The 24,899-nt window shown below is 38.8% G+C and overlaps 1 protein-coding gene across 5 annotated transcripts in view; it reads right to left on the reverse strand.

Moving 5' to 3' along the window:
* Positions 1-20,148: 20,148 nt before the first annotated feature.
* Positions 20,149-24,899, reverse strand: part of LOC148040533 (NAD(P)-binding Rossmann-fold superfamily protein) — a 164,743-nt gene continuing 159,992 nt past the window's right edge. For 2 of the 5 annotated variants that reach the window (XM_087700490.1, XM_087700497.1), the window contains exons 10-14: positions 22,323-22,397; positions 21,930-22,016; positions 21,563-21,684; positions 21,209-21,264; positions 20,149-20,871 (exon numbers count right to left, since the gene is read on the reverse strand). In XM_087700490.1, the coding sequence (XP_087556616.1) occupies positions 20,729-20,871; positions 21,209-21,264; positions 21,563-21,684; positions 21,930-22,016; positions 22,323-22,397 (483 nt within the window). In that variant the 3' untranslated portion in view covers positions 20,149-20,728. The remainder of the gene's footprint in view (positions 20,872-21,208; positions 21,265-21,562; positions 21,685-21,929; positions 22,017-22,322; positions 22,398-24,899) is intronic. The other 3 variants (XM_087700505.1, XM_087700481.1, XM_087700471.1) reach the window with 3 other exon arrangements.

Here is a 24,899-nt window from a genome sequence, read left to right on the forward strand (position 1 = left end):
ATAGAAAAACTGATTCTTCATAATGATTTTAATGAGGGCTCTAATATCAATATACATCTTGAATGTCCTTCAAAAATCTAAAGAAAAATGGTGAGTTACTTGGCCTAATTAGTCAACGTTTAAGTAGGTATTCCAATTGCTTTCTTATTTTCTTTTTGTTGAAGATAGCTCACATGGTATTGCACTATGTCAAGAGGAGAGATCCCTAGGTTTGTATATAGATATATATATATTTGCCTACCTAAGATTACACATATATACATGTTGTGTATGTGTGCATATGCATACACATCTAGAGTGGTCTTCTAGTCTTTTTGGAGGATTAGATAATGAAGATATTGCAAAGAAAAATCTTTATCCTTTTCCAAGATTTTAAATTGCTCTTGATTTTCAACATTCATATTATCTTTCACTTTCATATACATTTATATAAAGTAAACAACATTGAACACAATCTTGAATTGCTTTGGAGACTTCTTGCATATGGCTTACTATAGTCCAAGTTTCTCAATCAATATAGGTTAGATCTTATGTTTCTTGCTTTTTTTTTTTTTTTTTGGGATTAAGTTCCATCTTCTTTTTCTAGGAAAGGTGGAAAGGATGAGCAAGAATGAGATCACAAGTGAAAGCAAAAAGAGAGAGGTTTTATGTGGGAATTTCAACAATTACAAAGTGTGATCTATCTTGCCTTATTCTATTGTCATAGTAAGATTAAAGAATAAAGTGATAATGGACGGTTGCCACTTGTAGTAGTGTACAAGTAGTCAGTACGAGATACATACAAACAATTAGGCATAGATGGCCTTTAACCCCCAACAACCTCCCACTTAAAGGCGAATGCACTTGAATAAGGAGAAAACAAGAAGAAAGTGATAAAGTACAATGTGTACATATAAGTACAACTGGATGAGGAATAAAGGTCATCTCATTCTATCCTCATGAGCTTCCTAAGGAAGGCATAGCGTCTCATTAGGATACTTTTTAGTGAGTAGATCAACATGATTCTCATCTATAGAGATATTGACAAGCTCTATCTACTTGTTCTCAATCACCTCTCTGATAAAGTGGTAACGAACCTCAATATTCTTGGTTTCTGCATGAAAAGCCAGATTATATGCCAATTGGGAGGTATTCGTACAGTATGAATGCCATGTAGGAGTCATATCTATGTGATACCAAGGTCTGCAAACCGAGCAGCCTAACCATAGGGCCTCCTTGCAAGCCTCAGTAGGTTGCAATATACTCAACCTCGGCAGTAGACAAGGTAATGCGTTTCTGCACCCTAGAAATCCAAGAAATAGTACCTCTAGCAAAGGTGGATATAACTAGTGGTGGATTTCCTATTGTTTGCATGTCTTACATAATCAGAGTCTATGTAACCCATGACTTTGCAATCTTGGATGTGATAGTAAAGGTATAAGTCTGCAGAGCCCTTAAGATAGCTCACGATACCCTTCACAGTTTTTCAATGTCACCTACGAGGTGTTGCTATATAAGGAGCCACAACTCCCATTGCAAATGCCATGTCAAGTCTCGTGGCTATCATTGCATACATCAACCTGGCCACTGTAGGTGCATATAGTGTCATCTTGGCCCTCTCATCATTTGGCTAGGGAAAATTTATCAGACTCACCTTCACATGAGAAGGTAAAGGGGTGCCAATTGGCTTGCTACCCTGTATATGGAACTGCTCAAGTACTTTATAAATGTACTCTTGTGACAAGTAGAAGAGTCACTAAGAGTGATTACATGTAATGTATATACCAAGTATGTGAGAATCATGTCCTATCTCCTTTACCTCAAAGTGCTTCTTGAGTCGAGTCTTCAAAAAAGTACCTATCTTAGTTCATAGCAATCAACATATCATTAGCATATAGTACCAAAAATGATAAGGCTACCATCATTAGCCTTGTTTGTGTAAAGACGTGGATCCATGTCATAGTCAGAATAACCCTATGAATGTATAAAGGCAGCAAAATTATGATATCATTTCCTAGGTGCCGCTTAAGTCCATAAAGACTCTTCCTAAACTTGCATACTAGGTGTTTGTGCTCTTGTCCATAAAGTTGTTAGGTTGCTGCATATAGATGTCCTTATGCAAGTCCCTATGTAAGAAAGCCATCTTAGTGTCCATTTGGTACAAGTCCAGATCTATCTATGCAACGAAGGCCAAAACTAAGCGAATAGTAGTCATCTTGACCATAGGGGAGATATCTCATCAAAATAAACTCACTTTTCCTATTTAAAATCCTTAGTAACCAAATGAGCCTTATATGGTGGCTTAGGTCCACTAGGGGTGCTCTTCAACTTATACACCCACTTTCATGGAAATTCATGTTTTCCATTGGGCAAAGAAACCAAATCTCATTTGTAATTCTTATGTAGTGAATCAAACTTAGAATTCATGGCCCTAATCCAAGAGTGAGTATCACCTCTGTGTATAGTCTCTTCATAAGTAAGGGGCTTACTAGAATCTATCAGCATGATATAATGCTGCATAGAGGGCTCATAACAATTAGGAGGATGTGAGGATCTAATAGAGCATCTCAAAACTAGTTGGGCAGATCTGTACATTCTATCCTCTCTATCCAATATCATGATTATGCACAAGAAGTGGATCTTGAGCCACTACATCATTAGCAGCTCTTGTAGGTTGTCTAACTGGGGTTCACTATATATAGTAACATGAGACTCCTCTTGAAAGATCACCCTTCGCACCTCAATCATTGGCTTTGGTTGCTTATGCATCTTGCCCTCATAAAAGACAACATCATGGTTGAGGATGACCGTTTAAGCCTAAAAATCCCAAAGGTGATAGCCCCTCTCACCCGCATCACCATATCCAAGAAAGATGCATTTGATGGACTTTAAATACATCTTGTTGCATTTGTCTTTGGGAATATGGTAGAATGTCTCACATCCAATGGAGGTTTTTCAAACTATACCTCCTTTGTAACTCTACCACTAAGAGTAGTGCACGAGGATTTATTAATCAAGAGAATGACAATAATAACTATCTTAAGCAAAAATGTATGTAATAAGCCTTCATGACTAAGTATACTATGAACTCTTTCTTGAATAGTCCTATTCATGCGCTCTACAATATCATTTTAGGGTGGGAGTAAGGGTCGATCAATTGACGATTAATACCCTCTCATCACAAAATTACTCAAAAGCACGTGAGTCATATTTATCCCCGTTGCCAGATCTTAAGCATTTTAGTTTATGGCTAGACTTGTTTTTAACCATAGCAAGAAAGTATTGAAAAGTATACAAAACTTTTGACTATTGATTTACTGGGTAGGCCCAGACTTTATGCGAATATTCATAAATGGATGTAACAAAATACTTTGCACCACCCAAGGACTAACAAGATATGGGACTACAAATTTCTGAATAAACTAGAGCCAAAGCCTCACATGTGCATGTAGAGCCATACTTTTTATGCATGTTATGAGTTAGCCTACCATATAAACAATGATCACATGAACCAAAACATGAAAAGTCTAGGGATGGGAGATACTATAAATGAGTTAAGACTTTTATTACTTTGAGTGGAATATACCTAAGATGGCGATACCAAAGAGATACACGTGAAAAATTAGTCATAGTGAAAACATGACAAGTAATGCGAGATACAAGTAAGGGATAAAGACTATCGGTCTTGGCACATCTAGCCAAAATGAGGTTTCCATGCAAAATCACCAAAGGAGACATGATAGCTAACATCATCCAACTGTCCTGCAAAGATAAGCCTCTTAGAAAAAGCTAGCACATAACATACATCATGCAACACAAATTAAATACTAGTAGCAAATTGCAAACAAACATAACCAATGCTAAGAATATCACAAATATGATAATCTCCTAGTCTCACAAAACTTGTCGTAAGATGATATGTATAAAACTAAGCACAATGTAGGGTTCACATGAAAGAAAGCCCTTGAATCAAGCAACCAACACTAAGAGAAAGATAATTGAGGATATCAAGTGAAGAAGCAACCAAAATATACTCATTAGAATTGTATTTCAATGCATTTATCTCCTCAATCTTGAGAATAGACTTTGTGATGCTACGATCATTCGAAGTCTTAGCATTATGCTACATTTTTTCCTTGCCTTTATCTTGCCTATCTCGGTGCATTTTATGGCATTGTGGCCAAATATGACCCTGCGACCTACAATAATGACATGCAAGACATGACTTGGGGCCATAAGATTTACTATGACCCTACCCACAAGATTTGGACTTTGATTTTCCCTGCTATGTATCTTCGCCACTGTGGTCATTACCATATTTTCCATCATGATTGTCTCTAATTGTGAGTGTATGAGAGGTGTGGAATGCATCAATATTCTTTCTATTTACTTCCTCAATCAACAAAGCACCCTATACATTTTTGGGTTTAAAACCATCTATAGGAGCATTAGTACTTATGGTAATGCAAAAGGTATCCTAAGACTTAGGGAGAGTACGAAGCAAGATCATAGCCTTGATATTCTCCAAAAAATGATTAACCCCTTGCGACGCAAGCTAGCTAGAAATTGAATGAATCTCATTTAAATGAGAAGATATAGTAGTGCCTTCCTTCATATACAAAGACCCATGAGTTTCTTAAGCCAATACAACTGTGAAAAAGGGCTTTGCTTACCATAAAGATTACATATTTTCTCACATAGCTACCAAGCACCACCCCTAGGTCTCAAAATGACACTAAAGTAAACCTGCTTTGACAAAGACAATATAGTAGTGGACTTGCATAACTCATCAAGATCAGCCTAAGCCTCTACAACATACTCTTCAAGCTTAGTCTTCAATGGTCTACTTTTGAACCAAAACTTGCCATATCTAGGTCTTTTAATAGTTGAAGTTATTTCCATCCAACTTGTTTACGTTGAAAATGACACTATCCTAGAAGCACATTAAGCAGATGCCATTATGATTGCAAAGCAAAGAGAATGAGCTACTATAATAATAGTGAATTAACCCCAAAACTAGCCCAAAATTGAATGCAAGAGCCGAGGTGCAATAGAATGTATAACTCTCCACATGATTTTCCTAAACTACTCAAACCAAGTGTCTACTCTCAACAAAATGACTCAAAAGTGAGTTTCAACATTGATGTCAATAAAATTGTAGTAAAAGAGCATGCAACTGTAGGCAAAAGTCCAAAATAACAAGTTTACACTAGCAAGGAAATCCACATAGCAATCGGGATGCATAATGGAACTAGTAGTGTCAAGAAAGAGCATAAACCATGATGTTCCAAATACTGTCAAACATACACTGCATCTAAGGTAAAGCCTTTAAGATTTTGCATATCTTTGGAGTATGAGTGTTTGCCACCACATTGCTAACACATTGATTGTCATTGGTGACTTGGACTTGTTGTCAATGACCTTACTTTGCCCTTTGTTTAAACACTCCTTCATTATGTTGCCTATTTGTCCACATTTAAAACATCTTTTTATTAAGGATTGCTTTTGTTCTTCAAAGAGTTACTTGGCATATGGATATAGATTGAAGTAAGAGGATTTGAAAGTCCATAGAGCTTCATCTTATTTTGATTCGATTGCAAATTTTGTTGTTTTTTTTACCCTTCTTTGGGGGGACTAAAGACTTTTCTTAATAAGCCATTCTCTTCTTATTATTCTTTTGGAATGGTTTATTGCCATTATGCTTCATTCCCATGTCTTAACATGGGTTCATTGACACTAGAAACATGATAAATATTAAGGAAAGTACAAAGTTGAAATACAGACCTCCTTAGAACTTAGCTTCTTGGTACTATGGTTTTTTTTGAAGTGCTAAACATGCAAAAGGAGCTCCCAAAACCTCTTTTTGTACTCATCACATGACTCCTCCTTTCATTGCTAGAGCCAATCCCATTCCCTCTTTACATCTCTTTCAAATAAGAATATACTTAGCTTGGTGTTATGTGAACAAAGAAACTTTATGAATTTGGGGTAACATGGCCATATTCCAACCTTGCCCACCCACGCATAGGCTAAGTCAGCCAAATGTAGAGATCCAACTAAATATTTTCTTTTTCTTTATAATTGTAACAACCATTAATATATTTGGAGTGGATAAATAAAAATAAGACCAATAGTTTGTAAACCATCACATTGACTAAATTTTGATATTCTTTTCAAGCAGAGATTGTGACTTAGTCTTATTCTACTTCTGCCTGCATTAATCCTTGGATCTTGATATTGATTTTGTGCTTGATGGGGATAAAGCAAACACCAACACCTTTTTCGACGATGAGGTCTTCTACAAGAAAGATGTGAATCGTGTTTTGTTAACGAGGGACCATTGAAAAATACGCTAGATGACTTTAAGAAGAGTATGGAGTTTGATGCGATCTCTATCTTTGTCTTGAATTAGAATGAGTTCTTTAATTTTATTCAATTTGGCTCCTAGAAGCAGATGAACTTATTGATTGGCTCCTTTTGTTACTATGGCTTTGTTCCCTAGAAGCTAATGGATTTTTTTCGTAGTTTCGTTAGGATTCTCAACTCTTTTTAGTTTGAGAAATTAATTGGGCTATCTAGGTAGAGATGTGTACCATATGGACCAAGAGGACATCCAAATGTACATATTGGTGTTGGTCAATATAGGTAGACCTTTTAAGGAGAATCGTGCATTGGAAATCATCTTTCTTATAGGGTTAATCACCTTTGTTGAAGAGTACTCCTTACAAGTTGAAGGGAAGATGCAAGTCTATAAGGGTGGTACAAGTGCTTTCATTATGAAGAAGTGTAGGATCCATTCTATGCATGTCTAGATGGGGATTCTCATTAGAGAGTGGCTCCACAAGAATACATTGGAGGATTTTGAGCATCAGTTGGAGCTCCTGGGTTTATTCATTAGCTCACAATTTATGATAGTTTGTTGTATTATGCTTCCTGGGATGTCTACTTGATGCCAAATCATCTGGGCATGTTATGCCTGTCAAGATTGTGGGAGAGAAGGAAGGAGTCTCACTTGAAGCTTTCTTGCTTGCACAATGGGGGAATACACACAAGGGTGGAGGCTGAAAACAGTTTTCCTCTTCTTAGTTGTGTAAGTCAAAAGAACTCTAGTACAAAGAAAAAGAAGAACCCTATATATGGGTCTCAAACCAAACTCAACTAACTAAGGTGGCATACTAACTGAGCCACGAACTAGAGTAGATAAGGATAGCTATCATGTAGCTATTATTCATGGGCGATGTACCAACCGCATCTGCAACTAACACAGCGGTGACATAAATACACAACGGTCACCCTGGCGTATCACGAGTGGAGCTCGATATCTCAACACTCCCCCTCGAGCTCAATCCCAATTCCTACACACCAAGCAGGTCTCTGAACTTGCGCAGCTTCTCTGCGCCAGAAGCTGCGCCCAATGCCTTCGTGAATATGTCAGCTACCTGATCCTCTGTGCTGACATAAACTAGATCAATAAGACCTAGTAAAACCCTCTCTCGCACATAGTGATAATGCACCTCAATGTGCTTTGTTCTAGCATGATAGACTGGGTTATTTGCCAAGTGTATACTACTCATGTTATCACAATAAATGACAACTTGCCCATTTGTAGACTGATGCATATCATAAAGTAGCTTATGCAACCAAGCTACCTCACATGCAGCCATTGCTGCACCCCTGTACTCAGCCTCTGTGCTCGACAAGGCAACTATAGGCTGTTTCTTGCTGCTCCAAGTGACTGCAGCACTCCCAAAAGAGAACACATATCCACTGGTAGATCGTCTATCAGAAATACTACCAGCCCAATCTGCATCAGTGTATCCATGCAACTGTATCTGAACCCTAGTCTCATAAAATAGTCCATACTGCAATGTGGACTTCACATACCTGAGTATGCGTCTAGCCGCATCCAAATGTGGTTTCCTTGGAGCCTGCATAAACTGACTTACCAATCCAACAGCATAGCTCAAATCTGGCCTGGTAATAGTCATATAAATCAAACTTCCTACTATGCGTTTGTACATAGTAGAGTCTTCTAGAAGCCCACCCGCATCTGTGCTCAGCTTCACATTCTGCTCCAAAGGAACTGAAATAGGCTTACAGCCTGTCATCCCATATTTGGACAGCATGTCCAATCCATACTGCCTCTGCAAGAGCTGTATCCCACTTGGTGATCTAATCACCTCAATGCCCAAGAAATAACGCAGCTCTCCCAAATCCTTCATCTCAAACTTCTGCTTCAATAGCATTTTCACATGAAGGATATCTTCATCACTGTCACCTGTCATAATCAAATCATCAACATAAATGACAAGTAGCATAATACATTTCTATGTTTTTCTCACATAAAGTGAGAAATCTACCTTGGAAATCTGAAAGCCAATAGTGACAAGATACTGTCCTATCTTGTCACACCATGCTCTAGGTGCTTGCTTCAAGCCATACAAGGCTTTCTTCAACCTGCAAACAAACTCAAGATGAACATCATGCACATAACTTGGTGGCTGCTCCATATAGACCTCTTCTTGCAAATCACCATGCAAGAAGGCATTCTTTACATCCATCTGATGTAAAGACCATCCCTTTGATACAGCCATAGCAATGACTGCTCTTATGGTTGCCATCCTTACAACCGGACTAAATGTTTCTTTATAGTCAATGCCATATGTTTGTGCATACCCCTTGACTACTAATCTTGCCTTGTATCTGTTCACAGAACCATCTGTATACCACTATCTGCATTGCTTTGAGAAGATTCTCCTGATCTCAATCCGCCTGTCCATGGCGAAGAATGTGAACCACTGCTAGAGGACGCTCCAGGTCCACTAATATTTTGTGACTGCTGCTGTGAGTTCTATGCAGCATTACCATTTTGTGCATCTACATCATTAATCACATGTACTGGTTTATACCAGCTACTCATCTCATAAAAAACATCTCTGCTCACTGTAAACTTACGAGTAGAAGGATTATAGCATCTATACCCTTTTTGCTGCAGAGAGTAACCAATAAAGATGCACTTCTCAGCTTTTGGATCCAACTTGGATCTCAACTCATCTGGCACATGTACATAGGCAATGCAACAAAAAATTTTCAAATGAGAAATATCTGGTTTTCTACCAGTATACCTCTCCTCTGGAGTCATTCCATGTATTGCTGTAGTGGGAGTCCTGTTCATTATGTAGACTGCTGTAGCAACTGCTTCAGCCCAATAAAAATCTGGCAAGTCTTTTTCATTGAGCATGGCACGAGATACCTCTCCAATATGCCTATTTTTCCTTTCTGCAATTCCATTTTGTTGTGGGTTATGATTGCATGAATATTGCTGCTTTATGCCATGCTCCTGCAGGAACCTTGCAAACTTATTTGAGAGGTACTCTTCCCCTCCATCTGACCTTAGGCATTTTATCTGCAGGCCTGTTTCTTTTTCAACCATAGCTTTAAGAGTTTTGAAATGCCCAAAAACTTCACTTTTCTTTTTCATAAAATACACCCAAACTTTTCTGTAGTCATCAATAAAAGTGACAAAATAATGACAGCCTCCAAGAGATGCAGCTTTAGTAGTCCATATATCAGAGTGGATTAATTCCAATTGCTTCTCACTCTCTTGATCATGTCTAGGAAATGGTTTCTTGCCTGTTTTCCAAACTGACAGTCTTCACATACCTTATGCATTTCTGCAACCTTGAATTTGGGCAATCCTGCAACAATATTTTGGGCCTGCATTGATTTAAGTCGTTGTACATTAACACGACCAATGCGTTTATGTCAGATATCAATATCTGCAACTACACCAGTCCCATGTGCAAACATTGCTGCACTCAATTCAGACATGTCTGCATCCAATGTAAACATTCTTCCCTTCTTATTTCCTTTTGTTATCAAGCGACCTTTATTTTTCATATTTTCAACAAAGCATCCATGAGGATTAAATCTGACATGTAAGCCCTGCTCAACCATTTGACCAACAGAAACCAGATTCTTGGTGATATTCGGGACATGAAATACATCGGACAGGTATTTCTTTTTCCCATCCTGCATAGACAAAGGAATTTTTCCAATTTGCACAATAGGATGTGTAGTATCATCACCAGTCTCCACAAATCCTGATTTTTTCATTTTCCTTACATCCTCCATCCATTCTGCATGACATGTCATGTGGTTTAACGCACCTGAGTCAACATACCATACATCGTTACTTTCTTCTGCACTTATCACAGAATTATTCATGTGCTGCACCATAAACAAGTGCTCATTTCTGTCATCACCCTGTCTACTAGAAGATGCATAATTCCCTTGTTGCAGTTTTCCATTCATGATGTTATTCTGCTTTTTATAGCAGTCTTTAGCCATATGACCCATTTTACCACAGTAGTAGCATTCAACATTACTGTTTGCATTTTGACCTCTTTGCCATCCACCACGACCTCTTTGGCTCCCCCTGCCTCTAGAGTTACCACGTCCTCCTCCATAGGACTGGTTTTCTTGAGTTTGCTGCATATTCTGATTTCTACTACGGTCTTCAAATCGGCCTCCTCTACCTCTAACTCTACCTCTACCTCTACCTCTACCTCTACCTCTACCTCTTCCTGCATTTGAGTAGAAGATAGCTTCTTTTGAAGTTCCTCCTGAAGAAGATGCACCACCATTTCTCTGCTCCTCAGAAATTAGAAGAGCAATCAACTCCTCAAAATCAGAAAATCTTTCACGAACAGAAATGGATGTTCGGAACTGTGCATAATCCTTTCCTAGACCATTCAAGGTCACCGAGACTAAATCATCATCTTCCACTGGCGACCCAATGGAAGCAAGTGCATCTGCAATCTTCTTTACCTTCATGTGGTAGTCATTGATGCTCATATTTTCTCTTTGGACATTATGCAACTCTTGCTTGAGCTGCATTTTTCTGGCTTGCGTATTTGTGCTATACATTTTTGACAAAGTATCCCATGCCTCCTTTGGCGTACTTGCATCTTGAATATGCACAATCATAGAGTCTGAAATGCTGATAAACAGCCAATACATAACTTTTCTGGCTCTCTCATGCCATGCTTTAAATGCCTGCATTTGCTGTTGATTGGGAACATCAGGAAGAACTGGTTCTTCTTCATTTCCTGCAACAAATTTCCAATATCCTTTTTCCATAAGGAAATTCGTCATTCTAAACTTCCATGCTTGGAAGTTGTTCTTGTCAAGCTTTTCAGTGACAATCTGTGAAAGAGAATCAGATGCCATTACAGACCACTGCAAAAAATTCTGTCACTGCAAAAAACACAGCTTCACCCTCACAAGGGAAATTCTGCAAAACTGGCGAAAGTGGTATTTGACCACAGAGTCACTTCCTAGTGACGATTTTGCATCAATAGGCAACAGGGATGATTCTGTAACTCCCAATGTCTCTGCACACAAGCATACGATGCAATTTCCACAGTAACTTTTCACCGACCTGTAGAACAGTGGCTGCACAGCATAAAACTGGGCCTTTTCCTGAGTGCGTGTAGAAAACTTTCGCCTCCAAAACAGGCCTCGAAATGGCCTCAAATAAAAAAAACAAGGTTGCAAAAGGCTAAAGCTTTTTCCCGCAACATATATTGCCCTCTTGCTTCACCGCGAAGGGCGTCTCAACCTGAGACAATGCACTCCTGCACTTTCCGGCTGTGCTACCTGCAGAGATCTGCTCCCAAAACAGAAAATGAAAGCAACACTGCTCCTCTTACCAGAACACCGCGAGCTTGGCTTGCTTTCTTGAGCTCCTTACCACGAACAAGGCTCTGATACCATGTCAAGATTGTGGGAGAGAAGGAAGGAGTCTCACTTGAAGCTTTTTTGCTTGCACAATGGGGGAATACACACAAGGGTGGAGGCTGAAAACAATTTTCCTATTCTTAGTTGTGTAAGCCAAAAGAACTCTAGTACAAAGAAAAAGAAGAACCCTATATATGGGTCTCAAACCAAACTCAACTAACTAAGGTGGCATACTAACTGAGCCACGAACTAGAGTAGATAAGGATAGCTATCATGTAGCTATTATTCATGGGCGATGTACCAACCGCATCTGCAACTAACACGTCGATGACATAAATATACAACGGTCACCCTAGCGTATCACGAGTGGAGCTCGATATCTCAACAATGCCAATGTATTGGAATGCTATGGGACTGATTTAAGCACTCTTTTTCTCAGTCTTACAACAAAGGTTTTTATTGCCATAATAAGAAGGGTTGAACGCTATCTTATCATTGAAAGCATATGCCTATTGCTCTTGGGTGCTTATCGATTATTTGGGGTGATGTACCAAAGCTTATGGTTCAAATTACATGCTTGGTTATTCTCCTAGATTGCTTTTGAGTTGAGATTGGAGCTTTGAATCTTGACATTGGTTGTCATTCACTATTATGTATGGTTATTTAATGCTCCAATAAGAGCTATATGCCTATTGCTCTTGGGTGCTTATTAGCGATTATTTGGAGTGATGTACCGATGCTTATGGTTCATGTTACATGCTTGGTTATGCTCCCAGATTGCTTTTGAGCTGAGATTGGAGTTTTGAATCTTGACATTGATTGTCATTCATTGTTATGTATAACCGGTTATTTGATGCTCTAATAAGAGCTTTGTAAGTTACTTGGATCAGATGCTCTCGGATATATGCTACTTGGATCCTAGATGTATGAATGTCTTCCACATGATATTTTGAGCTTTATTTGCTCATTTGGCATTTGGCTTTTAATCCAGTGGGAGCCACTACTTAATACTTGGATGTTACATCGAGCATTTGGTTATGCAGTTAAGCTTGAGGTCTTATCGTGAGACTATGGGACTTGGTGACATGTACATGCTCTTGTCATGCTTTATATACACAATTGATGATTAGTGGGCTGATTTGATATTCCTCTTGGGGTCTAACATCTATCTCTGTCACGATGTTACGATGTTGTCAGTGATGTATGGATCTTGGTTGATTATGTACTGAGCTTCTGTCACATTTCTCAGTCCATTGTGCCTTTAGTTGGTCTCTTCTGTTACCCAAGAGACCCACTCTATGCCTTTATCTTAGTATGACACATTGATCCTTTGACACTTCTTGGTGCTAATCGCATCTTTACTCATTACTAGTTGAAGCTATTCCCTGGTAGTTGTAGTTTGTCTTATATTAGCGATTGCCCCTCTTTTGCATTGATTTCTTATTGATGTACTTCATCTTCAACATGCTGTAGATGTAGTTTATTGCATTGTTTATGTGAGCACACTCCATTTGACAGTTCTTTACATTAAGTTTGTAGATAGTTCCTTACTTGGTCAATATCCCTTGTTTTTAGCTTGAATTGCAGTGGTTTTGGGGCTGTTTGTAGTAATTACAACAACCTCCTTTGATAGTTTATGCACTTATTTACCTTCATTATGGCTAGTGGCTCAAGTGATAGTGCTATCCTTGATATTGATAAGTTGGATGGAACCAACTACATCTATTGGAGGGCCCAAATTTGAAAAGTTTTAGTGCAGAAAATGCAGGTTAGGCCTTTAAAACATAAGGGTGTCAAGGCCAAACTTATTGATATAGAGGATTAGACTGAATTAGATGAGCTATGTAAGTCTACCATCATATTATCCCTCTCGAAGCAAGTGTTCTATAATGTTGTCAGTCACTTCTATGTTCGCTCACTTAAATGAGTATCATTTCATTATCAGTCATTTGTCTTTGCATGAGATTGAATTTAAGGGCATACTTCTTCCCTTGTTCCTTTTAGTTACATTGCTTGAATCATGGGATATCTTTTGTATTGCTATGTGTGCCAATATACCTATTGATGGGTTACAATTGCAAGATGTAAAGGGTGCACTCTTGAATGATTGAAGATGTTAATAAAAAGAATGTCAATGCTTCCCACACCTCTCATGCTTTGATAGTTAGAGGCAATAATGGTAGGAGTGGTAATGAGTGTCGTGGGAGAGACTCTCAACAGTCTTGCTCTTAGTCACATGGACAGTCTCGCAATAAGTCCTGTGGCCATAAGTCCTCATTGACTTGCCATTATTATGACAAAGCAGGGCATATTCAGCCACAGTGCCACAAGATGCACGAGGACAAGTTGAAAGAAAAAGGCAAGGGTAAATCACAAGAAAAAATTAATGATCACAATATTGTCCCTAACAAGTTTAGTGTTAAGATTGAAGAGATTAATGTTGTGAAAACTAATTTTGATGATGATTTCATATTTGGAACTTCTTCTCTTGATACTTCATAATTGACTTGATGCTTTGTCAAGGTATACTTTGTGTTGGTTGATAGATTTAGGGGCTTCATTTCATGTAACCCCTCATAGAGAGTAGTTTCACTCCTATCACAATATGACTAAGTTTGTCCGTTTGGGTAATGACCTGGTATTGCAGATAGCCTTTTTCTCTTGATACTTCATAATTGACTTGATACTTTGTTAAGATATACTTAGCGTTGGTTGATAGATTCAAGGGATTCGTTTCATGTGACCCCTCATAGAGAGTAGTTTCACTCCTATCACAATATGACTAAGTTTGTCCGTTTGGGTAATGACATGGTATTGCAGATAGTTGGTATTGGTGATGTCTAATTGTAGTTTGATTTAGGTTGTATATTACTCTTCATGATGTACGTTATATATCAGCTCTTACGAAAAGCCTTATCTTTGCTGGCACTTTGGATGATGCAAGTTATGTAGTTTCTTTTGGTGATTCCTCATGAAAGATTACCCGTGCAAATCTTGTTTGCACGTGGTGCTAAGTCCAATACTCTCTACCCCTTACTTGTATCTGGGTCAGTTGACTATATTTTGGTAGTGGATGCAGTTCCACAAGTATCTCTGTGGCATTGTTGCCTTGGGCATGTCCTTCAAATGAATGAAAATGCTTACCCATTTGCAGTATCTTTCATCCCTTGACTATAAGTGCTTTGAGTATTATGATCATTGTTTATATGATAGACAAACATGTAATATGTATTAAAGGAATGAAAATGCTTATCCATTCACAGTATCTTCCGTCCCTTGACTATAAGTGCTTTGAGCCTTGTAATCATTATTTATATGACACATAAATATGTAATATGCATAAAAAGTCTGGTATGACAAGCAAGGGTAAGTCATTCTCTCTTGTTCATTCAGATGTATGTGGTGCCATGCCTTGCCAGTCATTAGGTGGCACAAAGTATTTCATTACTTTCATGGATAACTATACACATAAGGTCTAGGCATATCCTATTAAGTAGAAATCGAAAGTCTTGGCTACATTTCAATGTTGGCTCGCTTTGGTTGAGAACTAGTCTAGGTATAGGATGAAATGCCTAAGGTTAGATAATAGGGGCGAGTATGTCTCTAAAGCTTTGAGTAGTTTTGTGATAAGAGGAATATTAAACATAAGTTGATTGCCTTATACAACCCACACCAAAATTGTATGGTTGAGCGCATGAATATGACAATTCTGGAGCAAGTTCGCATTATGCTTAGCCAGGTAGGCTTACCATAACATTTTTCAGCCGAGGCAATTACTATTGCCATACACTTTGATAAATCGGTCCCCATGTACTGATCTTCCCTATTAGGTTACATAGAGGTATAGTTTGGAAACCCATCATATGATCATTTGTGTCTTTGGTTGAGGTTTTCTGCCATGTTTCCAAGGACGAGCGCAAAAAGCTAAATCCTAAGTCTAGGAAATGCATCTTTCTTGGTTATAGCAATGTAGGTGAGATGGGCGATCACCTACGGGATCCTAGGCTCGAAAGGTTATATGCAATCACCATGATGTTGTTTTCCATGAGAAGAAAATGCATAATAGCCTGAGCAAGTCATTGAGGTACGTAGGTGATATTTGAGGATGAGCCTCTTGCTACTATACAACCAACTAGACATCCTATCTCATAGCAGTTGATGTCCCAATGGCCTAGATCCTTGATGCTCCACAAGATGTACAAGCCTCAAAATCAATTTTGGGGTGGTCTACTAGAGATAGATGACGGCTTATGCGGTTTGAGTTCTCTATGGATTATGTTATGGTGATAGATACTGACAAGTCTCTTACTTATGATGAGGCCATGCATAGAGGTGTTAGTCACTCTTGAGAGAGGGTCATGTAGTCAGAATATGACTCATTGCAAAAAAATCGTATGTTAGATTTGACTCCTTTGCCTAATGGCAAGCGTGCTTTGCCATGCAAGTGGATGTATAAGTTGAAAAGTATCCCTAGACACCCCAAGCTAGGATACAAGGCCAGATTTGTTGCTAAGGGCTTCAAGTAGGAATATCATGTGGACTTTGACGAAGTCTGTTCTCCAATTATGAAGATAACTACCCTATGCTTGGTACTAGCTTTGTTTGCTTAGCTTGACTTGGATCTTTATCAGATGGATGTCAAGACATCTTTTTTTCATGGGGATTTGCATGATGAGATTTGTGTGGAGCAACTAAGGGCTTTGCAAAACATGGTAGGGAATACCTAGTGTGCAAATTGTGAAAGAGCCTTTATGATCTTAAGCAAAGCACCTAGGGAATGGTATCACAAGTTTGATGCCTTTATGCAATTATAGGGATATTCCCATAGTGATATGGATCCATGTTTATACAAAAGAAGGCTTGTGTTGGCAATCACATGATTTTGATCCTCTATGTGGATAATATGTTAATTGCTAAGAGTGCTCATGATTTGGATGCCTTGAAAGGTCGGTTCAAAAAGAACTTTGAAATGGACATAGGACATATCTCACATATTCTTGGGATAGGCATTATGCGCGATCGCTCTAAGGGGATCCTCTACTTGTCACAGAGGGAGCATATCCAGAAGGTCCTTGAGTAGTTTCATTTGTAGGATGTTAAGCCTATTGGCTATCCTTTACCTTCTCATGTGAAGGTTAGTTAGGCCAATTGTCCGCAATCTAATGTGTAGAAGACCGAGATAACCAAGATTCCTTATGCATCTGCAGTGGGAAATTTGATGTATGCCATGATAGCCACTCGTCGTGACCTAGCATTTGTAGTGGAAGTTGTGGCACGCTATATAACTACACCCGGTAGACGGCATTGGAATGCTGTCAAGGGTATCATGAGGTACTTGAAGGGCACAATAGCTATGTTCATATATTATGGTGGCCAAGATATAGGAGTTGTAATGTTTTCACCTTTGTTGGGGGTGCTGTCTCTTGGATGTCTAGGGTGTAGAAATGCACATCTCCATCTACTACATAGGTAGAGTATGTTGCAACTACTAAGGCTTACAACGAGGCTCTTTGGTTAGGGCGTTTCGTGGCAAATCTTAGCATTATTGATATAATCCCTACATTGCATTCGGATTCTATGAGTACTATTCAATTGGCAAAGAATCCAGTCTTCCATACGAAGGCAAAGCACATTGAGGTGCATTACCACTTTATTCGAGAGGTCATTGAGGACAAGTCCATTGAGCTTGTCAAAATCTTAACTAACCAAAATCCTACAGATCTGCTCACTATAAGTCTCTTAGCAAGTGTTTTACCTTCCTTAGGAAATTGATGGACGTTGGATACGATGAAGTCTTTTCTCATCTTGTTGTACTTATGTACATCCGTACTTTGTGCATGTGCCTAGTTGCTTGTATATCAGTTACACTAACAATATTCGTATATCCACACACCTATACACTACAAGTGGTGGGTACTTATCATTGTCACTTCATCCTTTATTCTTTCACTGACATTTGAATAAAGGAAAGATGGATCACACATCGTGACTATTGGAGTTCCCACATCTTGTGTGTATGTGTGTGTTTCTCTCTCTCTTGCTCTTGCTTTTTCCACCATAGCTCTTACTTCTGTGCTGTGCTTCCACTTCAAGCTCACTCCCTTCAAGAATCTCTTAGTTCATTTACTCATTGTGATGACTATGAGAAGCGATGTTTAAGATGGAGTGGTTGATACCATCACTAAGAATATGATAAACATCTAGTGGGGTGGTTTGGCTCCTCTGAGATGTACCTTGTGTTTCATTACTTTTAGCAAAAGTTCATACTAGTGCTTTGTAAGTAGTGCTTGTCATGCTCAATAGCTTGGGCATGATTCAACTACCTAGAAATTGCATATAATCGATAAGGGTATACATTGAAAATTTTTGTTGTTGAGAGGTCTAAATCAACTAAATCAACAAATTTAAAGTAAAAAACTAAAAAGGTTACTTGATAACGAACATGGGAGGATGTGTTGGGGTTTGTAAAGAAAACACGTATACAAACATGAGAAACAAGTGAACTCACAAAATGAAAATGAAAAATGAGAGAATGAATGAATAAATACAGAAGGAACTCAATGAACAAATCAAATATATAAGTCATGTGATACAAGGACTCATTAAAGAGTTGAGGGTTATTCAACATCTATTATTTGTTGTGTGATTGGGCCAAGGGATAGTAAAGGAGTATATTGTACTCCTACATATCTCAAATGTAGTAAACCACCAAAGCTCACTAGTGCATCTAATATAAGCAATCCAAGTCATGATGATGCTATTAGAAACTACCAAATACACATCCCAAGATGCGTGGATGGCACTAGGATTGAGAAAACACAGTATGTATAGAAAAATACAATGGCTCTTTGATAACTAAGTAGATCAAAACAAAATACAACCAACAAGATGCAAATGACTAGCTATAGTAGCATAGGGCAAAAAAACATGACTTTTAGCTCTCACATTCATGTCCTACAACAAAAAATGCTTTTAGTGGTTATATTCACTTCAATAGGTCCAACTTTCACCACTTCGTCAAATTTAATTCAACAAGTTCTAGAATCCTAAGGTTTGTGGGGACTTATTCAAGGTTTAGAACCATAGCTTGTGGACCCATCTTGTCTTGAGCTAATCATCAATGGCAAATTTGCAATGCAATGTCAAATTTTGAGTTGGTGCAAGGCCTTATGCTTGAGTTTTAACTCCTAATTACAATATTATCCACTTGCATCAACCCATTGAGCTAAAGGGTGAACACACTTTCTCAAATGATCCTCTATCCTTATTTACATAACATAATCTAAAAAGAATACATTTCACACTCACTGCCAAGGAGAATGTCAATCAAAGTCTATGGGATCCTTGAGCACATCAACAATTGGCCAGCCTAATCCCTCTTGGCAATCAAGAGGGGGTTCCATTTTTGAACCTCTCCACTTTTACCTCATCTATGCTTGATTGGCTAATCCATTGAATCTACTACAATGCACTTCAAATTTTGTGCTTATCTAATGTCCATGGTCTCTCACAAGACACCACACTAGTTATATCTTCTTCTTGTAGCTACCTATTACAAGAGGTGGGGTTCAATGGTGATTCCATAGACTAGTCACCTATTAGAGTCCTTAGGCTAGTTAGTTTGGTCATCCAATAGGATCCTTAAGCTAGTTAGCTTATTTATTCTCAAGCTAATCCTTGATGTTGAGCATTTGAGCTGGTTTTACTTTAGACTAAGAATGTTTTTTGAACGTTTCATATTCTTTTGCTTCATATACATGTAGATGTACCTTTCATTTTCCAAGGTATGGCAAAAGCATCTCAATGTGAATTCAGCATTGGCATGTGAAAATTCATTTGATATTCTTCTAGCACTTACATATTAGCTTGTATTTTAGTTAAGGATCGACATTGCACGGCCTACTACCAATTCTAATTGGGCTGAAGATGTGAATTTTGAGGCTTCTCCTCGGTGCCTCCTTGTTTTCTGTTTGTTGAGCCCCTCTCGACGCCGAGTTTTAGGCACTTCAGTTGGTTCGCCACAGCATAGCTCACAATCACGGTCCATGGTAGCAACATGATGGGAGACAAGGCTCTGGGCTTCTCTTTCGCCTTCGTAGTGAGAGGGGGGGGGGTTCCTATCGCTCAGCACATTCATCCCAAGATTGGATTGTTTTCTTTTGTTTTCAATATCCACATCCTTTCCCGTCATCACTCATAAAAGGACACTTTGGTCAGTGAACAATTCCTCTGCAAGCACCCTGCTCCAGCAAGGTCTTTAAAAGGATTTCCCTTCAACAGCAGGTTATAATGTTTTTCTTCCCCTTCTAGGAATGCCTTCTATGAAAATCAAAATGCCTCCAGGAGGCCTCTACAACCCATAAAAAAGGCATTGCACGTTGGCGCTAACGATAGGAAGTGAAATATAGGAGCTCTATATACATTAATAAAACCATAAATAGATCATAGTAGAAATTGGAGATTCGATGATGGAGAACTTTACATATGGAAATATGTTATTAATGCTACACATTCATATGTGGCCATAATCAACACGCCAACATTGGAACATGTCACAGACCATACAGACACTCTTCAATAAGCAGTAAGAGTTCCATTTGCAGATTGTGGGAAAACTTTGCATTCTGAAGATTACTGGACACCCATGTGATGCTTATCCTATTCAATAATAACGAAACCTGACGGGAATTCTCCAATCAAGGGATAGTTTTAGCATTGGACTTTAACAAGTGCCTTCCTAGAATGTTGATTACAGACATGAAAAAAACTCAATTGTGCTGCATTCTCGCCAAATTCGACGCTGCTCTCCCATTACGGATGGTTGCCAGCATCTTTTGGGTTTTAGGATATACTGTTAAGCATTGAGTTTGCTTCAAGCCGCAACACAGAATAAGCATATGAGCAGTCATTATGTTGATACACTCAAAAAGAATGTGGAAGGGTGGGAACTTTTTCTTGCCTGAGATGAATATGGCAGGAAGTGAAGTCCTACAATTAGTAGCTGTTGTCACTCTAACTCAGCATTCAAAGCCTCCAATTGCTTTTGCAAATCATCCAGATCTACATTGACTGTGACAAAAGCCTCTTCTGAGGGTGGTTTCTCCAAATCAGCATTTGGTAGTTCCCATGTTAATCCATCTGGCAGTTTTTCTGATAAGATGCACAAGCATTATCAGGGCTTTCTTAAGGGAAACATGAGACAAAAATGCCCGGGGGAGGGACGGGGCGTGTGTGTTGTTGTGCAGGGCCAGTAAGGCCACTGTTAATTATTTAACAGTGTCCAAGTCTCAACAATGTACACATACAGGTGGCGCAACATGTCAAGTCCTCATTATTGCACACCTACAAGTGAAACCTTTTTTCTGTGGCATGTACACAGCCACATAGGTGCTCAGGTGCTTGCTTGTGTGCTCTCACACACGCCACACATGTTTTGGGGGTAGAGAGAGAGAGAGAGAGAGAGAGAGAGAGAGAGAGAGAGAGAGACCTGCTGTTGTGGGGCTTGCTTTTGACAGTGTAGCCTCATAATCGTCTCCTACTACACTGTCAACAAACTTCACACTTATCAGGACCTTAACTTGTCAAACATAATTACATAAGAACATGGACTCTACTTGGTCGCTAACTCATGAAGCCAATAAACAAACAAGAAGAGTTAAAACTGAGTACTATCAGTTCTGAGAGAGCATATTTCGTCTGATGCAGCTATAATTGAGTAAACTCACAATGAGGCAGCAATCTTAGCAGGTTACACCATCAATACGATCAAACACACCCTCATTATGAACAATCATAAGAGGGGAACTTTTGAAAAAGCTTTTGTTCACAACATTAAGTTCACCTTATATTCCATTCATTTTCTGCATGCAGAGGAATGCTGGCAGACGCTTCTGCTTCAGCTTTCAAAGCTTCTAATGCAGCTTTTGCTGCATCTCTTGCAGGCTTTCCTGCATTGTATTCTTTCTGCCAATTTATCAAACATCAAGAATCTTCATTAAATTTGATAAGTTTATTTGATCGAGTTTAAGCAAAGAAACTATTTAAAAAGCTCAGGGGTTTGATCAAAAGACCCCTACTGGCTGGTCAATGATAAAGAAGGTTTTTGGTATTATCTCTGTAGGTTGCTATATAAATAAATAAATAATAAATAAGACTGATAAGGCTGTAATAAAGTCCTGATTGTTCTCCAGAGAAAAGTAACTGTGCACCTGGCGATCTAGGCAAGCTTGATTTGAGCACTGTGGGTTTGGTCGCATCTCCATTGCTGGAAAATAATCTTTTAGTGCAGTATAACCCTATCCATAACAAAATCATGTTCATGAATAAGCTTGCAATTAAAAATCTTTGGTCACATCTCCATTGCTGGAAAATAATATTTTAGTGCACCATAACCCTATCCATAACAAAACCATGTTCATGAATAAGCTTTCCTTGAAAAATCTATATGTTGACTCTCTGTCTTCAAAATTAGCACCTAAGGAATGAGTTAACAAAATGCCAGAAACATGACCATTTTGGTACATGTCAATGAGCAAATGTCTTACAAAACTTGAACTTGCTCTTTTCCATAGGGTTGATATAAGCATATGAGATGAATTTACCAAATACTTTGAAACATGGCCAAATCCAAGTAGGTATTTCAGAGCATTCTGCACTAAAAGCCCGGCTACAATTCCCTGCACAGAGCCATTCCATTTCCAATTGTGAAGGCTTGGAGCGCGTATAAAGCTTTGATAAACACCACAAAATACTACAAAAAAAGCTCTCAAAATGGTCTTTTTAAGGGTAGATGAGTAGACAATATCACTTGAGAAGAGGGAGCACAGAGTATAGCCTCAGGCTAGGTGTTTGGTTGAGGACCTTCAAGGTTGTGAAAGTTAACTACTGACCTTTGTGATTTGCAGAAAGTGACTGATTTAAACCTTAAACTCTTGCTTTAAGCATCGACTTGCACTTCAAAAGATAGACACACAATTCTGTCACAGTAAAGTCATAGCAGCTAGACTGCAGGACACCACATTGACATGGAATGGCTGGGTCCCTTCCAAGGAAGATTATTCTCACCCACAGAAATGATTAACTCTCTCCACTCTAAAATTCCTAATGATAAAAATGAATCAAGTAACTTAGTAATGTATCCAAGCTCAGAAAACTAGATTTGTCGACTTGATGTGAGAAGGTTGGTTGTTTCTTTGTTCTCAGGTCACCATCCCAGAGTTGTTCATAGTGTTGTTTGCTTCAATGACAGCGCCACCATGTACCAATTCCTTCTCCATCTCTCTTCTTCTCTTAGGTACTATAGCATGACCAAAGAGATCCTAGACATCCAATGCCTTACGGAGAGTATCCCTTTCTGCATTGAGGATCATGAAGGTATCATCGGCCAATGATTGTGCAATAAAATGTTGTCCAAAAGGAAGGGACATACCAGACAACTGCCTAGTGACCACCATATGAGATAACGTAGTAAGCACCAAATGAGTTGCCAAAGCACAAAACAAAGGACTCGGGAGGATGCATTAGCACTGATCCTGATATCAACTGGGACATGCATGGCCCAAATCCCATGATATGCATAAGTTATGCAATGAAAGACCAATCTAGATAATCGAATGCCTTTTCCAAGTCTAGTTGGAGTAAGACCATGTTTTGGTTAGAGTGCTTGGCATAGTTGATCCCCATCTATACATCTAGTACATTATGCAATATGTTCCTGCCCTTGATGAATCCATACTGATTGGCTGCACAAAGTTAGTAAGGCACTTGTGGAGGTGATTGGCCTAGACTTTGGAGAAGATTTTATACATCGATCCCATTGGAGAGATGGGTCTCCAATGTTTCAACATGAAGGGAGAGGACACTTTCAAGATCAATTTAATGACTCCCTCTTTCCGTGATGTTGGCATAAGTCCTGTTTCCCAGACCTATTGGCACATGGTGGTCAAGGATTTCACCAAACTGGTGGCATAAGTGTCAAAAAACTCATTAGTGAGGCCATCCCAACTAGGACTTTTATTCGTGGGTGTAAATGCAATAATACATCCATCACCTTGTCTTCATAGATGTCACTTTCCAAGGCATCATGGATGCCGTGTGAAACATGATCCTTGACCAAATGATAGAAAGCTGCACAAGGGTCACATATTTGTGCAGAAGGGGTCTGGGCTGAGCCAAGAAGATCCACACATTTGAATAATAGTCTGCAGATCCATGATCATGTTGCCCTTTGAGTCCTAGAGTCTAACCATATTCTGCTGCGTGGGGGAAGGGTGCAAACCTTGCAAGAATTTCTAGGTTTGGCAAGAGACATTTTGCAAGTTTTCAGTTAGAGATTTCAGTTTCACTTGCTGGTAAGATCTCAACTAGAATTGCCGAATAAGGTCAACCAATCCTGTGGCTAATGCGGGCAAAAATGCATCATCTCGTGACTCAAGATGCAATGAACAAACCAAGGCTAAAAGTTCCTCTGATACCTACTTGCCATGTCCACAAAGGGATGCATGGTAAATACCTTATTGTTGCGCAACCTGCTATACATTACTGATCAATTGCTCAAAGGAGCGATTGCTGCTCGATGGAAAGTCTAACAAGAAGTAATCAAGCAATTGTCCCATGTAACCATTAAAATCCAAGTGTTTCAAATAAAGGGAATTGATGCACAAAGGAAGCTTTTCCAAAAATTGTCTAGAAGGAATGATAGATTGTGAATTGGCCTTTGAAAGCCCAAAGGGCAATAAACCACATTCTAGCAAATACTTAATTCAACTTAATAGTAAATTCAATAAGAAAACTCCACACATAACTGGAGCTAGAGTGCTCCTGCACCACACATTCACACTTGTTGGCCCTAAAACTTGGCACTTCTTTTGGTATTTCTTAGATTACTAAAATAGGCACAAAATTGGTTACAAATGGTTGTATTTCAATGATTTCCCATGACACAACTAATCCATGTGTGCACAATGGCCTTGATACCTTCACTGCTAGTCTCTGGCTATAGAGTGTTCAAAACTACAAATAAACACTTCAGCTTGCCGAATACTAAAAATGATAGTAAGCATTTGAACCCAATTTCGCGGGGCATTTAATAAGATAATAGTTCTATATAATCCCCATGCAGTCCCACAATATTCCTCTCACAAAAGGGGGGACCTTCTTGCAATGAAACTGTGAGAATG

The sequence above is a fragment of the Lygodium microphyllum genome, chromosome 2, assembly GCF_053477565.2.
Source record: "Lygodium microphyllum isolate KBCC chromosome 2, Lygodium_microphyllum_v1.1.10, whole genome shotgun sequence".
NCBI classification, from domain to species: domain Eukaryota; kingdom Viridiplantae; phylum Streptophyta; class Polypodiopsida; order Schizaeales; family Lygodiaceae; genus Lygodium; species Lygodium microphyllum.